The sequence below is a fragment of the Podarcis cretensis genome (genome assembly GCF_951804945.1).
Source record: "Podarcis cretensis genome assembly, chromosome: 7".
In the NCBI taxonomy this organism is placed as follows: domain Eukaryota; kingdom Metazoa; phylum Chordata; class Lepidosauria; order Squamata; family Lacertidae; genus Podarcis; species Podarcis cretensis.
The window spans coordinates 7553959-7576190 of record NC_137176.1 but is presented as its reverse complement, the minus strand read 5'-3'; the positions used below and the strand labels follow the sequence as shown (position 1 = coordinate 7576190).

Below are 22232 nucleotides of genomic sequence, written 5' to 3'. Positions count from 1 at the left end.
GATATTGGGTATAATATTATGTTTGCTGACTGGGAAAAGTTATGGACTACCGGTATGAAGTTTACGGCATGTAATGCCTTGAAAGAAAATATTATGAAAATGATATATAGGTGGTACATGACCCCAGTCAAGCTAGCTAAAATATATCACCTGCCAGATAACAAGTGTTGGAAATGCAAGGAAACTGAAGGAACATTCTTTCACCTCTGGTGGACTTGCCCTAGGGTTAAGGCCTTCTGGGAAATGATATATAATGAGCTGAAAAAGGTTTTTAAGTATACCTTTCCTAAGAAACCAGAGGCCTTCCTTTTGGGCATTGTTGGCCAGAGGGTGTTAAAGAAGGACCAAACATTATTTATGTATGCAACAACAGCAGCAAGGATACTTGTCGCCAAACATTGGAAAACCCAAGATTTGCCTACGTTGGAAGAATGGCAGATGCAACTGATGGACTACATGGAATTAGCAGAAATGACCGGCAGAATCCGAGACCTGGGAGAAGAAGCAGTGGAGGAGGATTGGAAGAAATTTAAGGACTATCTTCAAAAACATTGTAAATTATATGAGTGTTAAGAAGGATGAGAGATTTGAAAACAACAGGGCACCATAAAGTTAGAGGAAAAGATTATGAGAATGAGTGAATTTCATGAGAAAGATAAATTTTGAATGAATATCATGTTAAAATTAGGTATTCAGGATTTTGATAAAAATATTCAAAGTTAGGGATAAAATATTGGAATTGTGTACAATAAGAATGAAAATAAGGTGATAAGTTGCTGGCTAAAGTTTTATTAACTTGGAATGTAGGAGCGAGAGATGTGAGGAAGTCCAAAAGGGAAAAATGAAGAAAAGATGGTTATTACAAGATGTAAAATCTTATGTTTGTTTTATTCTTTCGATGTTTTCTGTTTATTCTGTCTTTTTTTCTTTATTGTATTATCAAAACTCTTAATAAAATTTTTTATAAAAAAACAAAAAAAAAACAGAAGCATTTTTACTTGGCATTGTAGGAGATGATATAAAAAGAAAGGGCTGTAAATTATTTCTATATGCAATGACGGCAGCAAGAATATTACTGGCACAAAATTGGAAACAAGAAGAATTACCGACAAAAGAAGAATGGAGGATGAAACTGATGGACTATGCAGAATTAGATAAATTAACAGGAAGAATTTGAAATCTGTGGGACCAGAGATTCACAGAAGACTGGCATAAATTTACGGACTATTTGGAGAGTAATTGTGATGATCATATTACGCTTGTAGGTTTGCAAGTAGTTTTGTAAGGTGGATTATTTGAAATATTGCGGGGGGGGGGAGGTAACGAGGGGGACTGTTAGTTAAGATAATTAAAGGCAATAGGAACTTAAGAAATGCAGAATAAGTGATAAGAACGGAAGACCATCAGAGGGGCTGATGGAAGTCCAAAAAGATTGTATAAGATGTGAAGTTCTGTTGTATGAATGATAACTAATATGTAAAAATTAATAAAAAGTATATTTTAAAAAAAAAGAAAAAGAACTGAAGGATATTGTTTGCTTGTTATCAGGAATTGGTGGACAAAGCATCACCTCTCAGGCTGAAGGCAAAGCTCAACTTACAAGCGGTGGTCTTCAGCAAACATCCAATGTCTTTGCCATTCTTGTTGCCTTTGTTTTTCTTCAAGCTTGTTGGCCTATAATAGGAAAGCATCAAAACAAGGTGTCATCTCAGCAGGTAAAAAATAATTAACAGAGGTCACCCAGAAGCTAAACACACACATGCCGAGAGAAGGTCCAAAGATATAAAGTTAATCTTGATTCTCTGCAGCTGTATTTTTCTGCAATCTTCTTGTCCCTTATTACAGTGGTACCTCAGGTTAAGTACTTAATTTATTCTGGAGGTCCGTTCTTAACCTGAAACTGTTCTTAACCTGAAGCACCACTTTAGCTAATGGGGCCTCCTGCTGCCGCCGCGCCACCGGAGCCCAATTTCTGTTCTTATCCTGAAGCACTATTTCTGGGTTAGCAGAGTGTGTAACCTGAAGCGTATGTAATCCGAGGTACCACTGTACTAGTTAATATATTTCATTTATTTCATGCATTTTTATCCTGCCCTTCCCTCAATAGGCTCGGGGTGGCATACATGGCTTCTTCTCTGTTTTATTCTTAAATCTCAAACTTATGAGTAGCCTAGCAGGCTCCATAGCAGATGCTAACTATTATACCTGCTCTCATTTGAGGGCCTGTTTAAAACCAGACACACAGGACAATGAAAAAATGTACAAGTGTAGCAGTGACTTATTCCCCCACCCCCTGACACAATTCACAAGGGGCAACCTCATTAAAAGTACCAGGGTTTCATTCCTAGCCTTTTGTGGGATGCTGGTCAGCTTTGGACTCAGCGCTGATGGTTTAGTATAGATCCTTCCTTCCCTCTGTCAGCTGAGGATATTGGAAGCTTTGGCTTATCTTTTCAATTAATAATGGTTTGATATTCTGGTCAAATGCAAAACCATGGTTAATCTTAACTATGGTTACTTTAGGGATCTTCCCCGAGTCATAAACCATGGTTTAAGTTGACTTTCTTCCAGGGTGGATTTGATTTAAATCACGATTTAAATCATTAGTAAGACTTGATTTAAATCTTGTTTCTTTTTCTTTTTTTACAGAAAGACTCATTCTTGCTGGTATAATCTTAATATTTACAACCAGAGGAAGGTTTCATTTTTGGAATAATAAATTTTCAGAGTAGTTTTTACAGTTATATCAAAAATTACTTGACTGTTAGGTCCAGTCGCGGGTGACTCTGGGGTTGCGGCGCTCATCTCGCTTTATTGGCCAAGGGAGCCGGCGAACCAGAGCAGCACACAGAAATGCCGTTTACCTTCCCGCCAGATCGGTACCTATTTATCTACTTGCACTCTGATGTGCTTTCGAACTGCTAGGTGGGCAGGAGCAGGGACCGAGCAATGGGAGCTCACCCCATCGCAGGGATTTGAACCGCAAACCTTCTGATCGGCAAGCCCTAGGCTCAGTGGTTTAGACCACAGCGCCACCCGCGTCCTGGCAAGTAATTACAACTATATTTCTATCAAGTAGCATCAGTTTGTTTGAAGGGCACACCCACACGTCCATTTGCAAGGTGTACACGAGGGGGGGGGGGAATGTTAAAATGGCCTGAGTGGGTCTTCTTACTTTCTTTCTCTGGATCATTTTCATTTTTAAAATGTCAGCTTCTTCAGCTTCTCTTTTGCGTCTTTCATATTCTTCTTTCTTCAGCTACAAGGAGAGAGAGACAGAAAGTTCTGTCACTTTACAGACCAGACACCTGCAAGCTAACTTTTACCCTTCTCACATTTCAGGGAGGAAACTGACAAACAGAACCTCGAAACCAAAAAAAGTATTTGCCAGTGAATGTAAATGTGCTATCGAATCCAATGTGCACCTTAATTTTCGCAACGTAATTTGACCAAAAAATGGTGAGCACTAGATTCGAGTAAATAGAGTATTTTATGGCTGTAACAGCTTTATTTGTTTTTTAACAGACACAGACAAACCCTGGGACCTTGTGGTAAACAGCAGTTAAGGAATCTTGTAAAATAAAAATTAAAGGATAATCATTGAGTTCAGAAATTTCTGCTTCAGAATTTTATCCTCTTGTGACCAGTTTTTCCATGCACTTGTTTCCTTTACAAAAAAAAATTTAAAAAGTTATGGTAAAGCAACAAATTCATCTCCTGGTTCCATGCTGTGACCAAGGAACTGACAGTCGCATCCTGCCTGACCTTTTGCTGGTATTTAGATTGAATGTGCTCAAGTTGCTGTTTCTGCCTCACTTCGGCCTCCGATTTTCTTCCACCTACAAATACAAAAATGCATCATCTGTTCTGACGTTCACTCTCAACATAATGCCATTATCAGAGGCACCATTAAACTACAGTGTATGCTAGCTGAGGGATTCATTGCTGACACAATGGTTATGGCTACAAAAAAAAAACTTGCAGATGCAGGGGCGTATCCAGGACATCCCCAGTGAAAGTCAACAGGGAGACAAAACACCACCTAGGACAATATATTTTATTTTCTACATAGCGCTATCCGCTAGTTTGGGAGAAGGAGATGATGTTTAACCCTGTATTCATCTGCAAGGCGATTACTTTTTATTTCTGAGTTTCTTGCCTTTTTCCCTTCCCCAGTTTTTGCATGCCCCACCCCAGGACAGACACTGGGGAAGTTTTGAAGGATGTCCATGGCAGAGGCTATTCACCACTACCCACCCACCTCCACCAGTAAAACAAGTAAACATTAAAGACAGAATTTTTCCTTAATGCTGGAAGAGGCCTTTGTTGAATGGCATAAATCAGGCATGTCCTACAGGTAGATCACCCCCCCCCCCCCAAAGAAGCTCAGAAACTTTCGCTCCCCTTAAAAAAAGCTCAACATTTTTGCCCTGCACCCCCCAAAATGGGGTTGATCACTGCCAATTTTTAACTCTGTGAGTAGATCGCAGTCTCTTGAGAGCTGGCCACTGTAGGGATGATCGCAGTGTGCGGAGCACACTCCCCACCCGCAGGAAGCCTCAGCCTCAGCCTCAGCCTCAGCCTGCCTGCACGCGTGACCTTGGGGTGCGGGGCACACTGCCCTTCACAGATAAAGCCACAGCTGTCTGAACATCATACCTTCTGTCTAACCTTTTGCGGTCTCAGTAGTCTGTGGTGTCCTGTCTGTAACCTTTGTCTCTGAGACCTTTGTCTCTTTCGTCATACATTTTGCAAGGGGAAAATGACGCGGTGGAAACAGGTGCCAAAATAACTTTGTACCACCCCACGATCCTGGAAGATGTGCCTGGGTTTGCATATTGTGTCAATAAAAGGAGCCTCCACAGAGCTGGCCGGCAGCTTGCTTGCAGCTCACCTGTGCAGAGCTCACCTGCATTATCAACTCCTGCCTCATGTCCTTCACTTCAGGCTATCCCTGGCGTAGATCTTGGGCATGAGAAGTAAAGGTAAAGGGACCTGACCATTAGGTCAAGTCGTGACCAACTCTGGGGTTGCGGCACTCATCTCACTTTATTGGCCGAGGGAGCCGGCGCACAGCTTCTGGCAAACCAGAGCAGTGCACGGAAACACCGTTTACCGTCCCGCCGGAGCAGTACCTATTTATCATCTTGCACTTTGACATGCTTTCGAACTGCTAGGTTGGCAGGAGCAGGGACCGAGCAACGGGAGCTCACCCTGTCGTGGGGATTCGAACCGCCGACCTTCTCATCGGCAAGCCCTAGGCTCTGTGGTTTACCCACAGTGCTACCCACGTCCCTAGGCATGAGAAAGGACACTGCTAATGGAAATGAAGGTTCCAGGAGGCATAATGTAGCACTATACAGTATTAAATTCTGCTTCCAGCAGAATGCCTCTGCAGCACTGAAGAACTCTCGTGTGGAAGCAACCCGACTATTGCTTAGTCAATGTTTGAAGCAGATATTCTGGGCTTCTGCCTCTACTCAACACATCATTGCTATTTTCCATCACTTCCGTCAGTTTATTCAAGCTATTCAATAGTGAAATTTTGATATTCCAGGTACGTTTATGAAGTACATTATATGGTTGACTCAGGGCAAAATGCTAACATGGCCACAATCACTTAACGCAAAGTGATAAACAGTTCCAATCAAGCTTTTCAGGCACAAACTATTTATAAACTCATGCTAGTTATTGCTTGGGACTCCATTATGGAAAAGACAACGAGTTCTGTGATCTTATTTGCTTTTATCCCTGGCTCTGTAGATCAGCTAGACACTGGAGCTGCCTGCCTGGGTGTCAGCTGTGGACATGGAATATTTCAATAATTATGGGAATTCTTACACTATTTGTTCAAGGTTACCAAGTATGTGATATAAAGTTTCAAAGTTATAGAAGCCTGATGATCTGGCCACTGAAGTTTCCATTTCCCCAAAGAGAGGAAGTTTTTATTCTCACAATTCTTCAAAATAAGCTAAGAAAAACACAGCATCTGAAATGTATTTCCCTTTCCCCCCCTTGTTCGCTTACCCAGTTTCTGGGGTGTCAAGGTAATTAGCCCCGGCCTGTGCCGTTCCTTCCATTTCTCCAGGTCTTCCAACTCTTTGGTAGCAACTGAAATATGGTAAGTGAAGCAAAGAGTCAAAATACTCCAAGGAAAAGTTATCAGGCCAGGCTGAAAATAAATGGCCCCCGCGTGTCTCACAAGGTTAGTGTCAGTGGTCACTTGGTGGATTCAAGTGTTGCTTGAGGCAAAATGGGAATGTGTCACCACACTGGTGGCAAGGTGCCCACAGGGGCTTCTGCCACTTGAGGCAGTCACCCCAACTTGCCTCATGGGTGGGCCGGCCCTGGAGAGCAAGGCTCTGCCACCCATCGACACCCATGACTTCTACAGGGCACTATAATTTGCAAGAGTGAACTTTAAGGCCACTTGCAAGGTGTAGGCTTGCTTCCAACGACACATTTGTAGGATTTCACTGTAATAGCTGAAGTTGGTCATGGTACCCTGACCACAGGGGCAGAGGTCTTGCAGAAGTGAAAGGAGTGAGATCCAATTCAGACAATGTTTCAGTGGATACACAAAATGCAGAAGTGAGGTTATAGTCCTCATAATACTTTCAAGACAGAACGGAAAGATCTCATCGGATCCACCCATGTGCAATTGAATTGCAAAGTCTGTATGTTTGTTTATACTTTAAAAACGTATGAGTTGCCCAATAAAAATATTTTCTAGCTGAGAAAAGCTATAAAAAGGTAAAGGTAAAGGATCCCTGACAGTTAAGTCCAGTCGCATACGACTCTGGGTTGCGGCACTCATCTCGCTTTACAGAACAAGGGAGCCGGTGTTTGTCCGCAAACAGTTTTTCCGGGTCATGTGGCCAGCATGACTAAGCTGCTTCTGGCACAACGGAACACCGAAACCAGAGCAGCACATGGAAACGCCATTTACCTTCCCACTGGAGCGGTACCTATTTATCTACTTGCACTTTAACGTGCTTTTAAACTGCTATGTTGACAGGAGTTGGGACCGAGCAACGGGAGCTCACCCCGTCAGTGGGATTCGAACTGCGACCTTCTGATCGGCAAGCCCAAGAGGCTCAGTGGTTTAGACCACAGCGCCATCCGTGTCCCGATAAAAGCTATTGAGCACACCAATTAGGAGGTGCACTTTGTTAAAACTGAAGCATAAAACTGTTACCATTTACTAATCTAGCCCAGATGGTTTGAGGTGCTTTCATACATCATCTGCAACTTTCTAGATTAGCGACACCCTTCCTCTTCTTGGGCCTTGTCAGGAAGATGGAAGACTTGTGAGCAAGCATCTATTCCTGCCCACAAAGGCAACATACAATCCAGGAACTGATACGCTATGAAGAGGTTCGTCAACAGGATCACGTACTTACTTTTCTGTAACTGATTCCGCCGTAATGGATTTGGAGGAATCACAGCAAAGGCACCCAGACTAGAGAGGTTGCAGGTTGGAAAAAGAGACACGGGAGGGAGAGAGAGAAAATACATTACTATCTAGTATTCACTAGATGTGTCTTTAGATTGTTGTAGATTTTTAGTTGTATTTATTTCATTTGAGACAAGGGCATTCATATGCCACCCTCCAAAACTATTTCTTGCACAGATCCAGTCTTTCCCCTCAATGGAAAATAATGGTGATGGTTGCTGTGGAAGATGGCAACCATATTTCATAAGAGTAAAAAACCAATGTTTTACTCATTGTAGAATTACTGGAATTAATGGGCATAACTTAGTCATGCTCATTAATTTCAATGGGTCTCCTCTGAGTAAAAACATGGGTACACATAGAGTACACATTGCTATCCAGTGCACTCCCACTATTTTTGAAGTCATATTTACACGTTACCTACAATCCATACCGATTTTGTAGTTTCTAGATCAGACATAGGCAAACTTTGGCCCTCCACATGTTTCGGAACTACAATTCCCACCATCCTTAGCTAACAGGACCAGTGGTCAGGGATGATGGGAATTGTAGTCTCAAAACATCTGAAGGGCTGGAGTTCTAGATAACCACTGGTATTTGTTTTTCTTCAAACCTGCTTCAATGCAACTAGAAAAGCTGGGCCACATTCTCATGTTGAATCTGGTGTGTGCATTTGAGAGAATCATTGTGCACATTCAGATGAATGAGCATTCACAGGCAATACCTTCACGAACAGGGGTTCTTTGTGTGTGTGCATTGCAGGGGCAGGAAAACCAAGCAGGTAACGCTTCTTGGTGAAGACATCCCCGACCCCTCTCTGGTGTGTACAGCAAAGGGCAAATGTGAATTGAAATGGCAGAGGGAGGAAGTTGGTAAATTACTTCAACTTTTAAGCCATTAATGTGTACACAGCCACATCTGAATACCACCCGTAGTTTCATTTTGCCAGCTATGAAAAGACACAGCTGCTTCTCTCCCGAAACGTATGAAGCGAAATAAATCTGAAAGAAAACTCCAGAAAGAGAAGCCTTAAAGAAAAGATAAAAGTCTCACTTGGGATCAATTTAATTGTATACTGCCTTGATAGCATTATCCTGAAGCACGGGCTATAAATAATTATAGTAAGCAATGTATAAATAGTTAGTTCATATTTCTTTTAATTAGTATTTATCAGAAGAAATATGAACTTAAGCATTTTCAGAATGGCTGCCCTAGTGCTTCTATTTGCTTCCTTACCTATTCTAACCTCTCTGTTACAGTGGTGCCTCGCAAGACGAAAAGAATCCATTCCGCGAGTCTCTTTGTCTTGCGGTTTTTTCGTCTTGCGAAGCAAGCCCATTAGCGGCTTAGCGGATTAGCGCTATTAGCGGCTTAGCGGATCAGCTGATAAGCGGCTTAGCGGATGAGCTGATAAGCAGCTTAGCGGATCAGCTGTTAAGCAGCTTAGCGGATGAGTTGTTAAGCGGCTTATCGGCTTAGCGGATCAGCTGATAAGCGGCTTAGCGGCTTGGGAAAAAGGGGGGGGGGAGGAAAAAAACCCCGCAGGAACTCGCAAGACATTTTCGTCTTGCGAAGCAAGCCCGTAGGAAATTTGTTTTGCAAAGCACCTCCAAAACGGAAAACCCTTTCGTCTAGCGGGTTTTCCGTCTTGCGAGGCATTCGTCTTGCGGGGCACCACTGTACTTCGCACAGAATACAAATTTTTTCCACCCTACCTGAAGTTATGCTGCCTTCTCCCTGCTACAGAGGAAGGAGAGTGGTGAATGTGTCCTTACAGACGCTTCTGAAGTTGGAAGGATGTATTTTTATTTCCCAGGACAAAACTTCCTAGATCATAATCGTAATGTCTGCTGCCAAGTGCAGTAGCAGAACTCTGTCACAGCTTGGCCAGATTCTCATTTCATTTCCATGGCATCAAAGTTAAAGGCTTGTGTAGCTTTTGGTAATAGCAAAAGATAGATTCTAGCAATTTTTTTTAGATATGAGAAAGTTGTGGCATACACAGGAAATGTCAGCACACGGGGAAAAGGCAACAAATCTTATTTTATTATGCAGACAGAGGCCTTCGCTCAGTTCTGTGAGACGCTTACAGAACACCGCCTGGGAACAAGAGCCCTTCTACACAATCTGTCAAGGCAAGATCCAAATACATTTAACACTTTGTATGACAGCTCTGCAAGTCAGCAAGAATAGCAATGACACCTGTAAGGAAAGGAGAAGCCAAAGTGATTTATAAGTTGGAGCACAGAAGGAAAGGGTTGCCAAACACTAGCAGAGAATTAAAGAGATACCCAAAGACTAGACTGCACACACCCTCATTTCCTTTTTTAGTATGATATCCCTGCTTATTGTACATCATTAGAGAGTGATGATAACATATAGTGCATCTAAACTCAGCAGTATTCTGAGTTCGGTGGGGGAATTAAAAATGCAATGTGGCAGTTTGACCTAATTTACCTTTGTTGCAAAACTGCTGCATTTTCGCACAATACATCTCTTGCTGACCCTTTTCTATATGACACATTTTCAGTTAATTAGGCACATGAACGTGTAGCAAATGGATTTTAACATCTGTAGAACCTAATTATGTAATTGTTCTGCTGCCTGCAGAAATGCAAGCGGTTGCTTCTCAGGCTGACTGTTCTTAAAGCTTTCATTAGAGAGTTGCTGTAAGGAACTATCAATATCAGGTTGCATCTGATCTGTGTACATCAGTGTTTCTGTTATGTACTGAAGTTCTCACCCTGGGCCAGCAGGGGAATACTGTAGATAGTTTTCACTCAGGTCCACATATGCAAATAAGGGATTGAAAGTGATGTTCAGTGATTGGATAGTTACAGAAAGTTGTTACAGTTGCTTTGTAGTGGAGCTCTATATAAGCAGGCTGGCTGAACCCTTCAGTTCAGTTCAGTTCAGTTCTGGCCTGTGAATAAACAAGAGCTGTTTGAAGAATTGCTGTGTCGTCTGATATGTTCACCCACAACTTAACAGTTTCACAACCTTTTTCTGAATGTGGCCCCCTTCTGACCTTGTTTCCTTCCTGGGCCCCCCATGGACGTAGCCAAGGGGGGCAGGGGGGCAGCTGTCCCCCCAATAAGAAAAAAGTCAATACAAATCTGAGGTTCTGCCTTCCCCCCAAGAAAAATCCTGGCTACCCCCATCCTACTGGTAGAAAGGTAGCTATTTAAATGCTTTGCTTGTAAATAGAAGATGTTTTACTTATACTTTTTATAATTTATACAAAATACAATTACATAAAATGATAGGAACATAATGAAATAATGTTGAAGCAGAAAAACAGAGAATCATGGAACTGGAAGGGACCCCAAAGTTAATCTCAGCTAAAGCATCCATGACAGATGGCCATCCAGCCTCTACTTAAAAACCTCCCAGGAAGAAGAGTTCAGAACCTCCTGAGGGAGATCCATCTTCCAGGCATAAAAAGAAAACATTTATTTGACCCTAGTTATTTGACACAGAGGGGGAAAACCTACAGATACACTCCAAAAGGGAGTTCTGTATATATGGGAGAATTTTAAAAAGCAAGTGGGCCTCACTGACCTGCTGGAAAAAGATCTTGTTATCTGGAGGAGCCCTGGCTGCCTAGATCAGGCTTCCTCAACCTCGGCCCTCCAGATGTTTTTGGCCTACAATTCCCATGATCCCTAGCTAGCGGGACCAGTGGTCAGGGATGATGGGAAGTGTAGTCTCAAAACACCTGGAGGGCCGAGGTTGAGGAAGCCTGGCCTAGATAAAACCCGACAGACCCACACAATCTCACCTGGGAGTAAGGCCCACTGAATTCGGTGCGGCTTTCTTCTGGTCCGTATAGTTAAAGCCATGGTTTTCCCAGTAGTGATGTATGGAAGTGAGAGCTGGACCATAAAGAAGGCTGATGGCCGAAGAATTGATGCTTTTGAATTATGGTGCTGGAGGAGACTCTTGAGAGTCCCATGGACTGCAAGAAGATCAAACCTATCCATTCTGAAGGAAATCAGCCCTGAGGGCTCACTGGAAGGACAGATCCTGAAGCTGAGGCTCCAATACTTTGGCCACCTCATGAGATGAGAAGACTCCCTGGAAAAGACTTTGAGGCTGGGAAAGATGGAGGGCACAAGGAGAAGGGGACGACAGAGGACGAGATGGTTGGATAGTGTTCTTGAAGCTACCAGCATGAGTCTGACCAAACTGCGAGAGGCAGTGGAAGACAGGAGTGCTTGGCGTGCTCTGGTCCATGGGATCACGAAGAGTCGGACATGACTAAACGACTAAACAACAACATTCTTCTGAGTAGACACTTTGTTATTTACTAGATGCATGTCAGCAGCACCAGACGACCCCACCCCTTGCAGAGCTGGCCAACACTGCCAACGGGCCCTGCGCCCCTTGGCAACATCCGAAGGCCCTGATGCGCTAAGCGCTGGGGTGGACTGCACCCTGCGCATTGCAGAATGAGGCCCAGGCTGCCACCGGGCCCAGCACTGGCAACAGCAAAAAAGCAGCTTCAGCTCTCCCAGCCCTACCCATTGCCACCTCACTTACCTGACCTGGCGGTTCTGGATCGTGGGCTCTACTGATCAAAGTGGGAGACCAGTAAACCAAATACTGACAAGACGGAGATAGTTCTCCAACCTGAGATTTAGGTGCCCTGCCTGGTCTCAATAGGATTGCAGTCTCTCTCAGGGAGCATCTACATAACTTGTAAGGACTCCTGGATCCAACATTGTCCCTAGAGATGACAACGTCTTTTGTGGCCTTCTTTTGGCTTCAGATGGTTCCCCAGTTAGGACCATTTCGGGACAGAGTGTTTAGCCACAGTACAGTGGTACCTCGGGTTAAGTACTTAATTCGTTCTGGAGGTCCATTCTTAACCTGAAACTGTTCTTAACCTGAAGCACCACTTTAGCTAATGGGGCCTCCTGCTGCACGATTTCTGTTCTCATCCTGAAGCAAAGTTCTTAACCCGAGGTACTATTTCTGGGTTAGCGGAGTCTGTAACCTGAAGCGTCTGTAACCTGAGGTACCACTGTATCTTGTGCTCTGGTCATTTCCCAGCTGCCTTACTTTACCGCACTGCCCATGGGGCTGTCATTGCTACGTTTTTAATCAGTTCAGTCAGATGCAAGAACAGGACACCAATTCTAGAAGAATTACTCCAAAGTCTGCCTGTTGAAGGTGCATGTTAAAGCCTCAGACAACACTCATCAAGGACCAGCTCTCCCTATTCTAGCCTGCCTGCGCCTTTCGTCTGGGGCTGAGAAGTGGCATCTTCTTCAGCTTCCGCCATCTATGGAAATCCATTACGTGGCAACACATGAGAGACCCTAATGGGTAATGGCACTCTGGGTATAGACTGCTTTCTCCTCAAAGCGGTCTGACTGGCACCAACTCTGTCGCTTTGGGATACTTCCTCATCCAGGCATTTTCAGAGTTTTAGTTTTGATTGCTTAACCCAGCTGTGCTGTTGATAGTTTTAGCGGTCTTAATTTGTTATGCTTGTGAAATTCCATTTCTGAGGTTTGGTTATTTTGTTTGTGGCACTGTGCCCCGATACCGATACGGACAAAGAGTGGATTGCACATTTTGTAATAATGTAAGAAGTAGCTTAGGGACGCAGGTGGCGCTGTGGGTTAAACCACAGAGCCTAGGACTTGCTGATCAGGAGGTCGGCGGTTCGAATCCCCGTGGCGGGGTGAGCTCCCGTTGCTCGGTCCCTGCTCCTGCCAACCTAGCAGTTCAAAAGCACCTCAAAGTGCAAGTAGATAAATAGGTACCACTCCAGCGGGATGGTAAACAGTTTCCGTGCACTGCTCTGGTTCGCCAGAAGAGGCTTAGTCATGCTGGCCACATGACCCGGAAGCTGTATGCCGGCTCCCTCGGCCAGTAAAGCGAGATGAGCGCCGCAACCCCAGAGTCGGCCATGACTGGACCTAATGGTCAGGGGTCCCTTTACCTTTACTAAGAAGTAGCTTTCAAATACAGTGGTACCTCAGGTTACATAAGCTTCAGGTTACAGACTCCACTAATCCAGAAATAGTGCTTCAGGTTAAGAACTTTGCTTCAGGATGAGAACAGAAATTGTGCTTAGGGGGTGCGGCAGCAGCAGGAGGCCCCATTAGCTAAAGTGGTGCTTCAGGTTAAGAACAGCTTCAGGTTAAGTACGGACCTCCGGAACGAATTAAGTACTTAACCTGAGGTACCACTGTACATTTTTGTTTTTTAATACAAGCCTGTTTTGAATTGGTAGGGCATTTCTGCAGGAAGCTATGCTCATCATTGACTACAAACAATACATCCTAGGTTCCCATGCTGCTCACGCTGCAGTGGAAACAATCAAACTCTTAGGGAAACAGCTTCTTCTTAGGACCCAGTTGGATGGATCCAGAAGACTCCCAATAACTCAGCAGGGCAAAAAGCAGCTCAGGGAAAGAGATTAAGAGAAACTACATGGAGAAAAATGATTCTCACATAAACTGTCAGTACTGCAGCCCTTATTTATCCAGTTTGGAGCCCCATGCAGCCTTTTAAAGTACGCATTAGCAGCTATGATAACGGCACTCTCATTTCGTCTACATTAGACTTCAGAATAATGCTGTTGGAGTGCTTGAGGGAGGTGGTGATCAGATCATGAACTGATTAGTGAAAAAGCCCCCAATAGTTTATTCAAAACACAATTCCAATTAACCAAAAGCTGAGCTAACAAGCAGAGTGCATTTTGTTGTTCCAATTTTGTGAACTGTCTTGATTTCGGAATGTATTCGCAAACAGCAACACAGAAGGGCTGTGCAGTTGCACCTAAGAGACCATTAATGTCGTGTTCAAGCTTCTAAAAAGTTGAGTACTGGAAATGCCACAACAAGCTGAGCTAGTGGATTTACTAAACACTTCCTATTTTTACTTCCTGCTACGTAGACATGGGAGTTTTCCAGAGCATGACTCAATTAAGTTTCTAGGTAAGGTCTGGTCTTGCAAAGCTTCTCAAACTCCCCTTTGCAAGATGAGAAATGTCTACATGCTACACCAAAGGAGGTTTCACATGCTTTGTGCATGAGAGCTGGCCGCCTTCAATGGAGACAGAAGTTTTGACCAGACCTGCTGTTTGGTTTTCTCCTTCATATCGTACGAACAGGATGGCTGCTTCCCACAAATGACTCCTAAAGACTCAGGAACATGCCAGTTAATATATAATAGTATGCCACTTAATATATAATAGTATGCCACTTAATATATAATAGTAATAATTTATTATTTATACCCCACCCATCTAGGGACGCAGGTGGCGCTGTGGGTTAAAGCCTCAGCGCCTAGGGCTTGCCGATCGAAAGGTCGGCGGTTCGAATCCCTGCGGCGGGGTGCGCTCCCGCTGCTCGGTCCCAGCGCCTGCCAACCTAGCAGTTCGAAAGCACCTCCGGGTGCAAGTAGATAAATAGGGACCGCTTACCAGCGGGAAGGTGAACGGCGTTTCCGTGTGTGGCTCTGGCTCTGGCTCTGGCCAGAGCAGCTTCGTCACGCTGGCCACGTGACCCGGAAGTGTCTCCGGACAGCGCTGGCCCCTGGCCTCTTAAGTGAGATGGGCGCACAACCCCAGAGTCTGTCAAGACTGGCCCGTATGGGCAGGGGTACCTTTACCTTTACCTTTACCCCACTCATCTGGCTGAGTTTCCCTAGTCACTCTGGGCGGCTCCCAATCAAGTGTTAAAAACAGTACAGCATTAAATATTAAAAACATCCCTGAACAGGGCTGCCTTCAGATGTCTTTTAAAGATAGGATAGCTGCTTATTTCCTTCACATCTGAAGGAAGGGTGTTCCACAGGGTGGGTGCCACTACCGAGAAGGCCCTCTGTCTGGTTCCCTGTAACCTCACTTCTCGCAGCGAGGGAACCACCAGAAGGCCCTTAGCACTAGATCTCAGTGTTTGGGCTGAACGATGGGGGTGGAGATGCTCCTTCAGGTATACAGGACCGAGGCCATTTAGGGCTTTAAAGGTCAGCACCAACACTTTGAATTGTGCTCGGAAACATACTGGGAGCCAATGCAAATCTCTCAGGACCGGTGTTATGTGGTCCCGGCAGCCACTCCCAGTCTAGCTGCTGCATTCTGGATTAATTGCAGTTTCCAGGTCACCTTCAAAGGTAGCCTCACGTAGAGCGTGTTGCAGTAGTCCAAGCGGGAGATAACTAGAGCGTGCACCACTCTGGCGAGACAGTCCGTGGGCAGGTAGGGTCTTAGCCTGCGTACCGAATTAACCTGCACCTCCATGGACAACTGTGAGTCCAAAATGACTCCCAGGCTGCACACCTGGTCCTTCAGGGGCACAGTTACCCTATTCAGGACCAGGGAATCCCCCACACCCACCCGCCCCCTGTCCCCCAAAAACAGTACTTCTGTCTTGTCAGAATTCAACCTCAATCTGTTAGCCGCCATCCATCCTCCAACCGCCTCCAGGCACTCACACAGGACCTTCACCGCCTTCACTGGTTCTGATTTGAAAGAGAGGTAGAGCTGGGTGTCATCTGCATATTGATGGACACCCAGCCCAAGCAGGACTTCTGCTTGTCCTGCTGCTTTCTCACAGGGAAGCCCCCTCATTACCACTGAACTGGAGAAAATGTCAGCAGAGTTTCAATGGATCATAATAATAATAATAATAATAATAATAATAATAATTTATTATTTGTACCCCGCCCATCTGGCTGGGTTTCCTCAGCCACTCTGGGCGGCTTCCAACAAAGATGAAAGATACACTAAAATGTCACATATTAAAAACATCCCTGAACAGGGCTGCCTTCAGATGTCTTCTGAATGTCAGGTAGATGTTTATCGCTTTGACATCTGATGGGAGGGCGTTCCACAGGGCGGGCGCCACTACCGAGAAGGCCCTCTACCTGGTTCCTTGTAACTTGGCCTCTCGCAGTGAGGGAACCGCCAGAAGGCCCTCGGAGCTGGACCTCAGTGTCTGGGCAGAACAATGGGGGAGGAGACGCTCCTTCAGATATACTGGACCGAGGCCGTTTAGGGCTTTAAAGGTCAGCACCAACACTTTGAATTGTGCTCGGAAACATACTGAGAGCCAGTGTAGGTCTTTCAAGACCGGTGTTATATGGTCTCGGCGGCCGCTCCAAGTCACCAGTCTAGCTGCCGCATTCTGGATTAGTTGTAGCCATCTGCTCCACTTCAGCGGAAAATGGCAGGTTTTTCCAGGGAGAGCTGGAAAAGCGCGTGGGACAAATGGTAAACTGCTGGGAACCATGCTTTCTAGGTGAGGGAGAAGTGGAAGTGTGCACAAACACAATTCAAAGTGCTGGTGTTGACCTTTAAAGCCCTAAACGGCCTCGGCCCAGTATACCTGAAGGAGCGTCTCCACCCCCATCGTTCTGCCCGGACGCTGAGGTCCAGCGCCAAGGGCCTTCTGGCGGTTCCCTCACTGCGAGAGGCCAAGTTACAGGGAACCAGGCAGAGGGCCTTCTCGGTAGTGGCGCCCGCCCTGTGGAACGCCCTCCCATCAGATGTCAAAGCGATAAACATCTACCTGACATTCAGAAGACATCTGAAGGCAGCCCTGTTCAGGGAAGTTTTTAATCTGTGATATTTTAGTGTATTTCTGGTTTTTATGGAAGCCGCCCAGAGTGGCTGGGGAAACCCAGCCAGATGGGCGGGGTACAAATAATAAATAATAATAATAATAATAATAATTATAAGAGCTGGTAGTACAGTAACAAGACCTTCTTAGTATCATTCACATTAGATGGCAGCATACTTTGAAAACCACAGTAGTTTACTGGACTTTGTAAGGGCCCTTTTATCCAGGATACTTTACAAATTCAACCCAAAAGCTCCTAAGACCACAAAGAGGTTCTTGAAATATATTATTTGGCAGTCGACAACTAGGTTTCTTAATGTGCCGGAAACGCTAGAGTTTGATACACTACAACGAAGGAGCGCTACACTAAATAAATAAACGAATAAATGCCACCCACAGGGAACAAGTCGAGAGTGGATAGGAAACAAGGGGAGCTGCCAATACCGAAGGACATTACTGGGGGTCCCTATTGAAATGAAGGGAAGGGAATAATGAGCTTCAGAGAAAGCAAGAAATATGCAATACAATCGCAACGAATGCAACTGATCTGTAGAAAACACAACCTGAAAAGAGAAGCAACGCACGCACTTTTGCAAACTAAGAAAGTCTTCAGTAAGAAATTATTTTTAAAAAGAAATAAAGCAAGAAATAGATCCTAACACGGGACGAAATGGGTCACTGGAATGAGACGGCTCTGCTTATCTTTCCCTCTTATTATTTCAGACGGGGGAGTTTGACGGCGCCCGGGCTACTTACTGCTCCTGCCCGCCCTCCGGCCCCGAAGCGCCCCCATCCCGGGGGCTGGCAGAGGCGTCGCCCGGCGAGGCGCCCCTTGGCAAGGGAGACGGGGAAGCCGAATGCGTCCAGCTCATGGCTCCGGCTGCAAGGACTCGGCTGGCGGATACACGCGCGCCCAGAACAGCTGCTCCCTCGCCCAGCCGCAGGAAACGAAGTCGAAAGTTTGCCGCAGGCGCTTTACTTTCGCTTTCCCCGCCAAGACACGCCCCGCCCTCCAACACACGCCCCCTCGCCTCACCTGCCGCGGGACACAGGTGGTCTTCATGAAGGATGGAGTCACACCCTCCAGGGGCCCAAATGCGCGGGGCCGCCCCCGCTGAGCATGCTCGGTTGCAGGGCCAGCCTGGATCCCACTTACCTGCGAGTAAGCGCCATGCAAACATGCGCTGGATTATGGAGAAAGCTAGAGAGTTCCAGAAAGACATCTACAGTGGTACCTCTGGTTACATACGCTTCAGGTTACATACGCTTCAGGTTACAGACTCTGCTAACCCAGAAATAGTATAGCAACTATAGCAGGTCTGTTATAAAACTTACGATGTATAAATCAGTAATCAATACCAGCTGTAGAAGATGAAATTTTTAAATTAAGAAACCCGAAATCAGCAGGGAAGGAGGTCAGTTTGTGTATTTAAACTATGTACTTAAATTTGTCATGTACATTAGTTGTTCTTTCTTTTTTCTTTTTTCTTTTTCTTATCTTCTTTTTTGTACGATGTGTAGTTGTATTTTTCTTTTAATTTATTTCTCTTTTGTGTATGTTGTAAGAGAAACTCAATAAAAAGAAATTAAAAAGAAAAGAAAAGAAATAGTGCTTCAGGTTAAGAACTTTGCTTCAGGATGAAAACAGAAATTGTGCTCCGGCGGCGCGGCAGCAGCAGGAGGCCCCATTAGCTAAAGTGGTGCTTCCGGTTAAGAACAGTTTCAGGTTAAGTACAGACCTGCGGAATGAATTAAGTACTTAACCCGAGGTACCACTGTACTTCTGCTTCATTGACTATGCAAAAGCCTTTGACTGTGTCAACCACAGCAAACTATGGCAAGCTCTTAAAGAAATGGGAGTGCCTGATCACCTCATCTGTCTCCTGAGAAATCTCTATGTGGGACAAGAAGCTACAGTTAGAACTGGATATGGAACTGATTGGTTCAAAGTTGGGAAAGAAGCACGACAAGGCTGTATATTGTCTCCCTGCTTATTTAACTTACATGGAGAATTCATCTTGTGAAAGGCTGGGCTGGATGAATCCCGAGCCTGAATTAAGATTGCCGGAAGAAATATCAACAACCTCAGATATGCAGATGACACAACCTTGATGGCAGAAAGTGAGGAGGAATTAAAGAACCTTTTCATGAGGGTGAAAGAGGAGAGCGCAAAATATGGTCTGAAGCTCAACATCAAAAAAACGAAGATCATGGCCACTGGTCCCATCACCTCCTGGCAAATAGAAGGGGAAGAAATGGAGGCAGTGAGAGATTTTACTTTCGGGGGCTCCATGATCACTACAGATGGTGACAGCAGTCACGAAATTAAAAGACGCCTGCTTCTTCGGAGGAAAGCAATGACAAACCTAGACAGCATCTTAAATAGCAGAGACATCACCTTGCTAACAAAGGTCCGTATGGTTAAAGCTATGGTTTTCCCAGTAGTGATGTATGGAAGTGAGAGCTGGACCATAAAGAAGGCTGATCGCCAAAGAATTGATGCTTTTGAATTATGGTCCTGAAGGAGATTCTTGAGAGTCCCATGGCCTGCAAGAAGATCAAACCTCTTCATTCTGAAGGAAATCAGCCCAGAGTGCTCACTGGAAGGACAGATCGTGAAGCTGAGGCTCCAATACTTTGGCCACCTCATGAGAAGAGAAGACTCCCTGGAAAAGACCCTGATGTTGGGAAAGATGGAGGGCACAAGGAGAAGGGGGCGACAGAGGACGAGATGGTTGGACAGTGTTCTCGAAGCTACCAGCATGTGTTTGGCCAAACTGTGGGAGCCAGTGGAAGACAGGAGTGCCTGGCGTGCTCTGGTCCATGGGGTCACGAAGAGTCAGACACGACTAAACGACTAAACAACAACAACAAGCACCATGCAATGCAAGAGGACTCGCTGTTGCCCAGGCGTGGCTGGGCTGGCGCTGTAAGACCTGTGTGCTGCCTCCATGCAGAGGAAGCTCAGGGACCAAGGAGGGATCCCCACGACACCCACCCAAAGCGGAGGCAGGCGAGGCCCAGCCCTTTGGCAGTTGCCACTTTCCTCAGCTCTGCCTCTCCAAATTCTCTCCCGGCACTGTGTGGCACAAGAGGGGCAGGATTAGCCCCATATGCACCCCACTGTGCTCATTGAGACACACTGCCTGTTGACTAGGACCAGCATTCTCGTGAGTTGCACGTGGCGGCTCAGGGAACAATCCCGTTGGCACGGTCCTCTGGTGCGAGTTCTGTGAGTCCCTTGCAGAGCTGTCAACCTTTCTTTGCGGGAAATTCCCTTATTTCAGCACTGTTTCCCGCTGCTATCCTGGATTGTCAGATATCCCGTAGACTGTCCCTGGGACAGGTGAGGCTGATGACCCCTTATTTCCAAATCTGAAAGTTGACAGCTATGGTCCCTTGCGCCCTAGGATGTGGGTTGACGACTGTAGCCTCAATGTGGGAGAATTAAGGGGGGGCTAGATGCTGGGGGGCACTTCTGAGCAAACTGTTAAGTTGTGGGTGAACATATCAGAAGACACAGCTCTTGTTTTTTCACAGGCCTGAACAGAACTGAAATGAAGGGTTCATTTCAGTATAAGCCTGCTTATACAGTGGTACCTCGGGATGCGAACGGGATCCGTTCCGGAGCCCCGTTCGCATCCAGAAGCAAACGTAACTAGCGACAGCACGTCTGTGCACGCGCACATCACTGTTCGCCGCTTCTGCACATGCACGTGAGCATCTGCGCATGCGCGAGTGGTGAAACCCGGAAGTAACGCGCTCCATTACACTAGAATGCAACAGTAACAATTTTCTGTATCCAATCACTGAACGCCACTTTCGATCCCTTATTTGCATATGTGGACCTGAACTATCTACAGTATCCCCCTGCTGGCCCAGGGTGAGAACCTGCCTAGTAGACATGATGGGGAAAGGACATTCACTTTGCCAGAGCCAAGCCATGCAGGGCAGTATGTTTGGGAAGGTGACCTGGAAATGGTTACCTGCTAAGGCCTTTGCCAGTTCCAAGATTTCCAGCCTTTCCTTTCGCTTTCCTGGGCCTAAAAAGGTAAAGGTAAAGGAACCCCTGACCGTTAGGTCCAGTCGTGGCCGACTCTGGGGTTGCGGCGCTCATCTCGCTTTATTGGCCAAGGGAGCCGGCGTACAGCTTCCGGGTCATGTAGCCAGCATGACAAAACCGCTTCTGGCGAACCAGAGCAGCGCACGGAAACACTGTTTACCTTCCCGCCGGAGTGATACCTATTTATCTACTTGCATTTTGATGTGCTTTCGAACTGCTAGGTTGGCAGGAGCAGGGACTGAGGAACAGGAGCTCACCCTGTCGCGGGGATTCGAACCACCGACCTTCTTCTCGGCAAATCCTAGGCTCTGTGGTTTAACCCACAGCGTTAAACCACTGGGCCTGCTTTGTGCCTTTAACAACAGCCTGACGCACAGCAGGCAAGTCTTTTCCCTCCACTTATCTCCCAGCCAGGAGAAGTTCACCCACATAATTTCTGCTGCTGAAGCAAATACAGTTTGGCCCCACTGAAGTCCCAGAACACACTCTGAAAATGGCTTGCAATTTTCTAGCCTGCTGTACGCAAACACATTTCTCTGGAATAATTCAGGTGACGTCTTTTCCCCCTGTGCTTTTAATAGCCACACCACAGAAAGAATTTATTGTGGGGACTTTTCTGGCGTGGAAATGGGAGTTGTGGTGGTCTGCTGCTCTTTCTGGCATACAGAACCCCATAATTGTTGGGGGGGGGCTCCCATCCCACACAGAAGTGCGATGTGTGTGGCAATCCTGCTTAAGAAAGGAGACCTTAAGGGCAAAACTAGATGGTACACAGCATTTGTTTCTGTATGCAGTTTGCAGCAATTCCATATAAAGTTGGAGAAGTAACTTAAAGCACAGATTATGCAGGCAGGAAGGGGGAATGGAGCGCTTTACATGCCCCCCCCCCCCCCCCCGTTTTCCCTATCCATTTTTCTTCTGCTATGGGTTACTTTCAGAACTGGAGCCTCAAAAGATGACAGCCAGAGAGAAGCAGCAGGAGTGTAGAAATTCAACAGGGATAGAATTTAGCTCTCCTCCCTCTCCTGCTGAACTTTGAATCACCCCCTTTATAAGAAATCCGTGGTCAAATTCTGGCACACGAATCTGCTACTGTTGAGTCTAGTCCCCTACCCTAAATGTGTTGTACAAG

At 45.7% G+C, this 22232-nt stretch overlaps 1 protein-coding gene across 2 annotated transcripts in view; it reads right to left on the bottom strand.

Annotated features, from left to right (window-relative positions):
• EPSTI1 (epithelial stromal interaction 1) overlaps positions 1-22232 on the bottom strand; it is a 42677-nt gene that overhangs the window by 16417 nt on the left and 4028 nt on the right. For both annotated transcript variants that reach the window (XM_079983672.1, XM_079983671.1), the window contains exons 2-6: positions 7404-7462; positions 6028-6111; positions 3766-3839; positions 3176-3259; positions 1601-1674 (exon numbers count right to left, since the gene is read on the bottom strand). In XM_079983672.1, coding sequence (XP_079839798.1) covers positions 1601-1674; positions 3176-3259; positions 3766-3839; positions 6028-6111; positions 7404-7462 — 375 coding nt within the window. The remainder of the gene's footprint in view (positions 1-1600; positions 1675-3175; positions 3260-3765; positions 3840-6027; positions 6112-7403; positions 7463-22232) is intronic.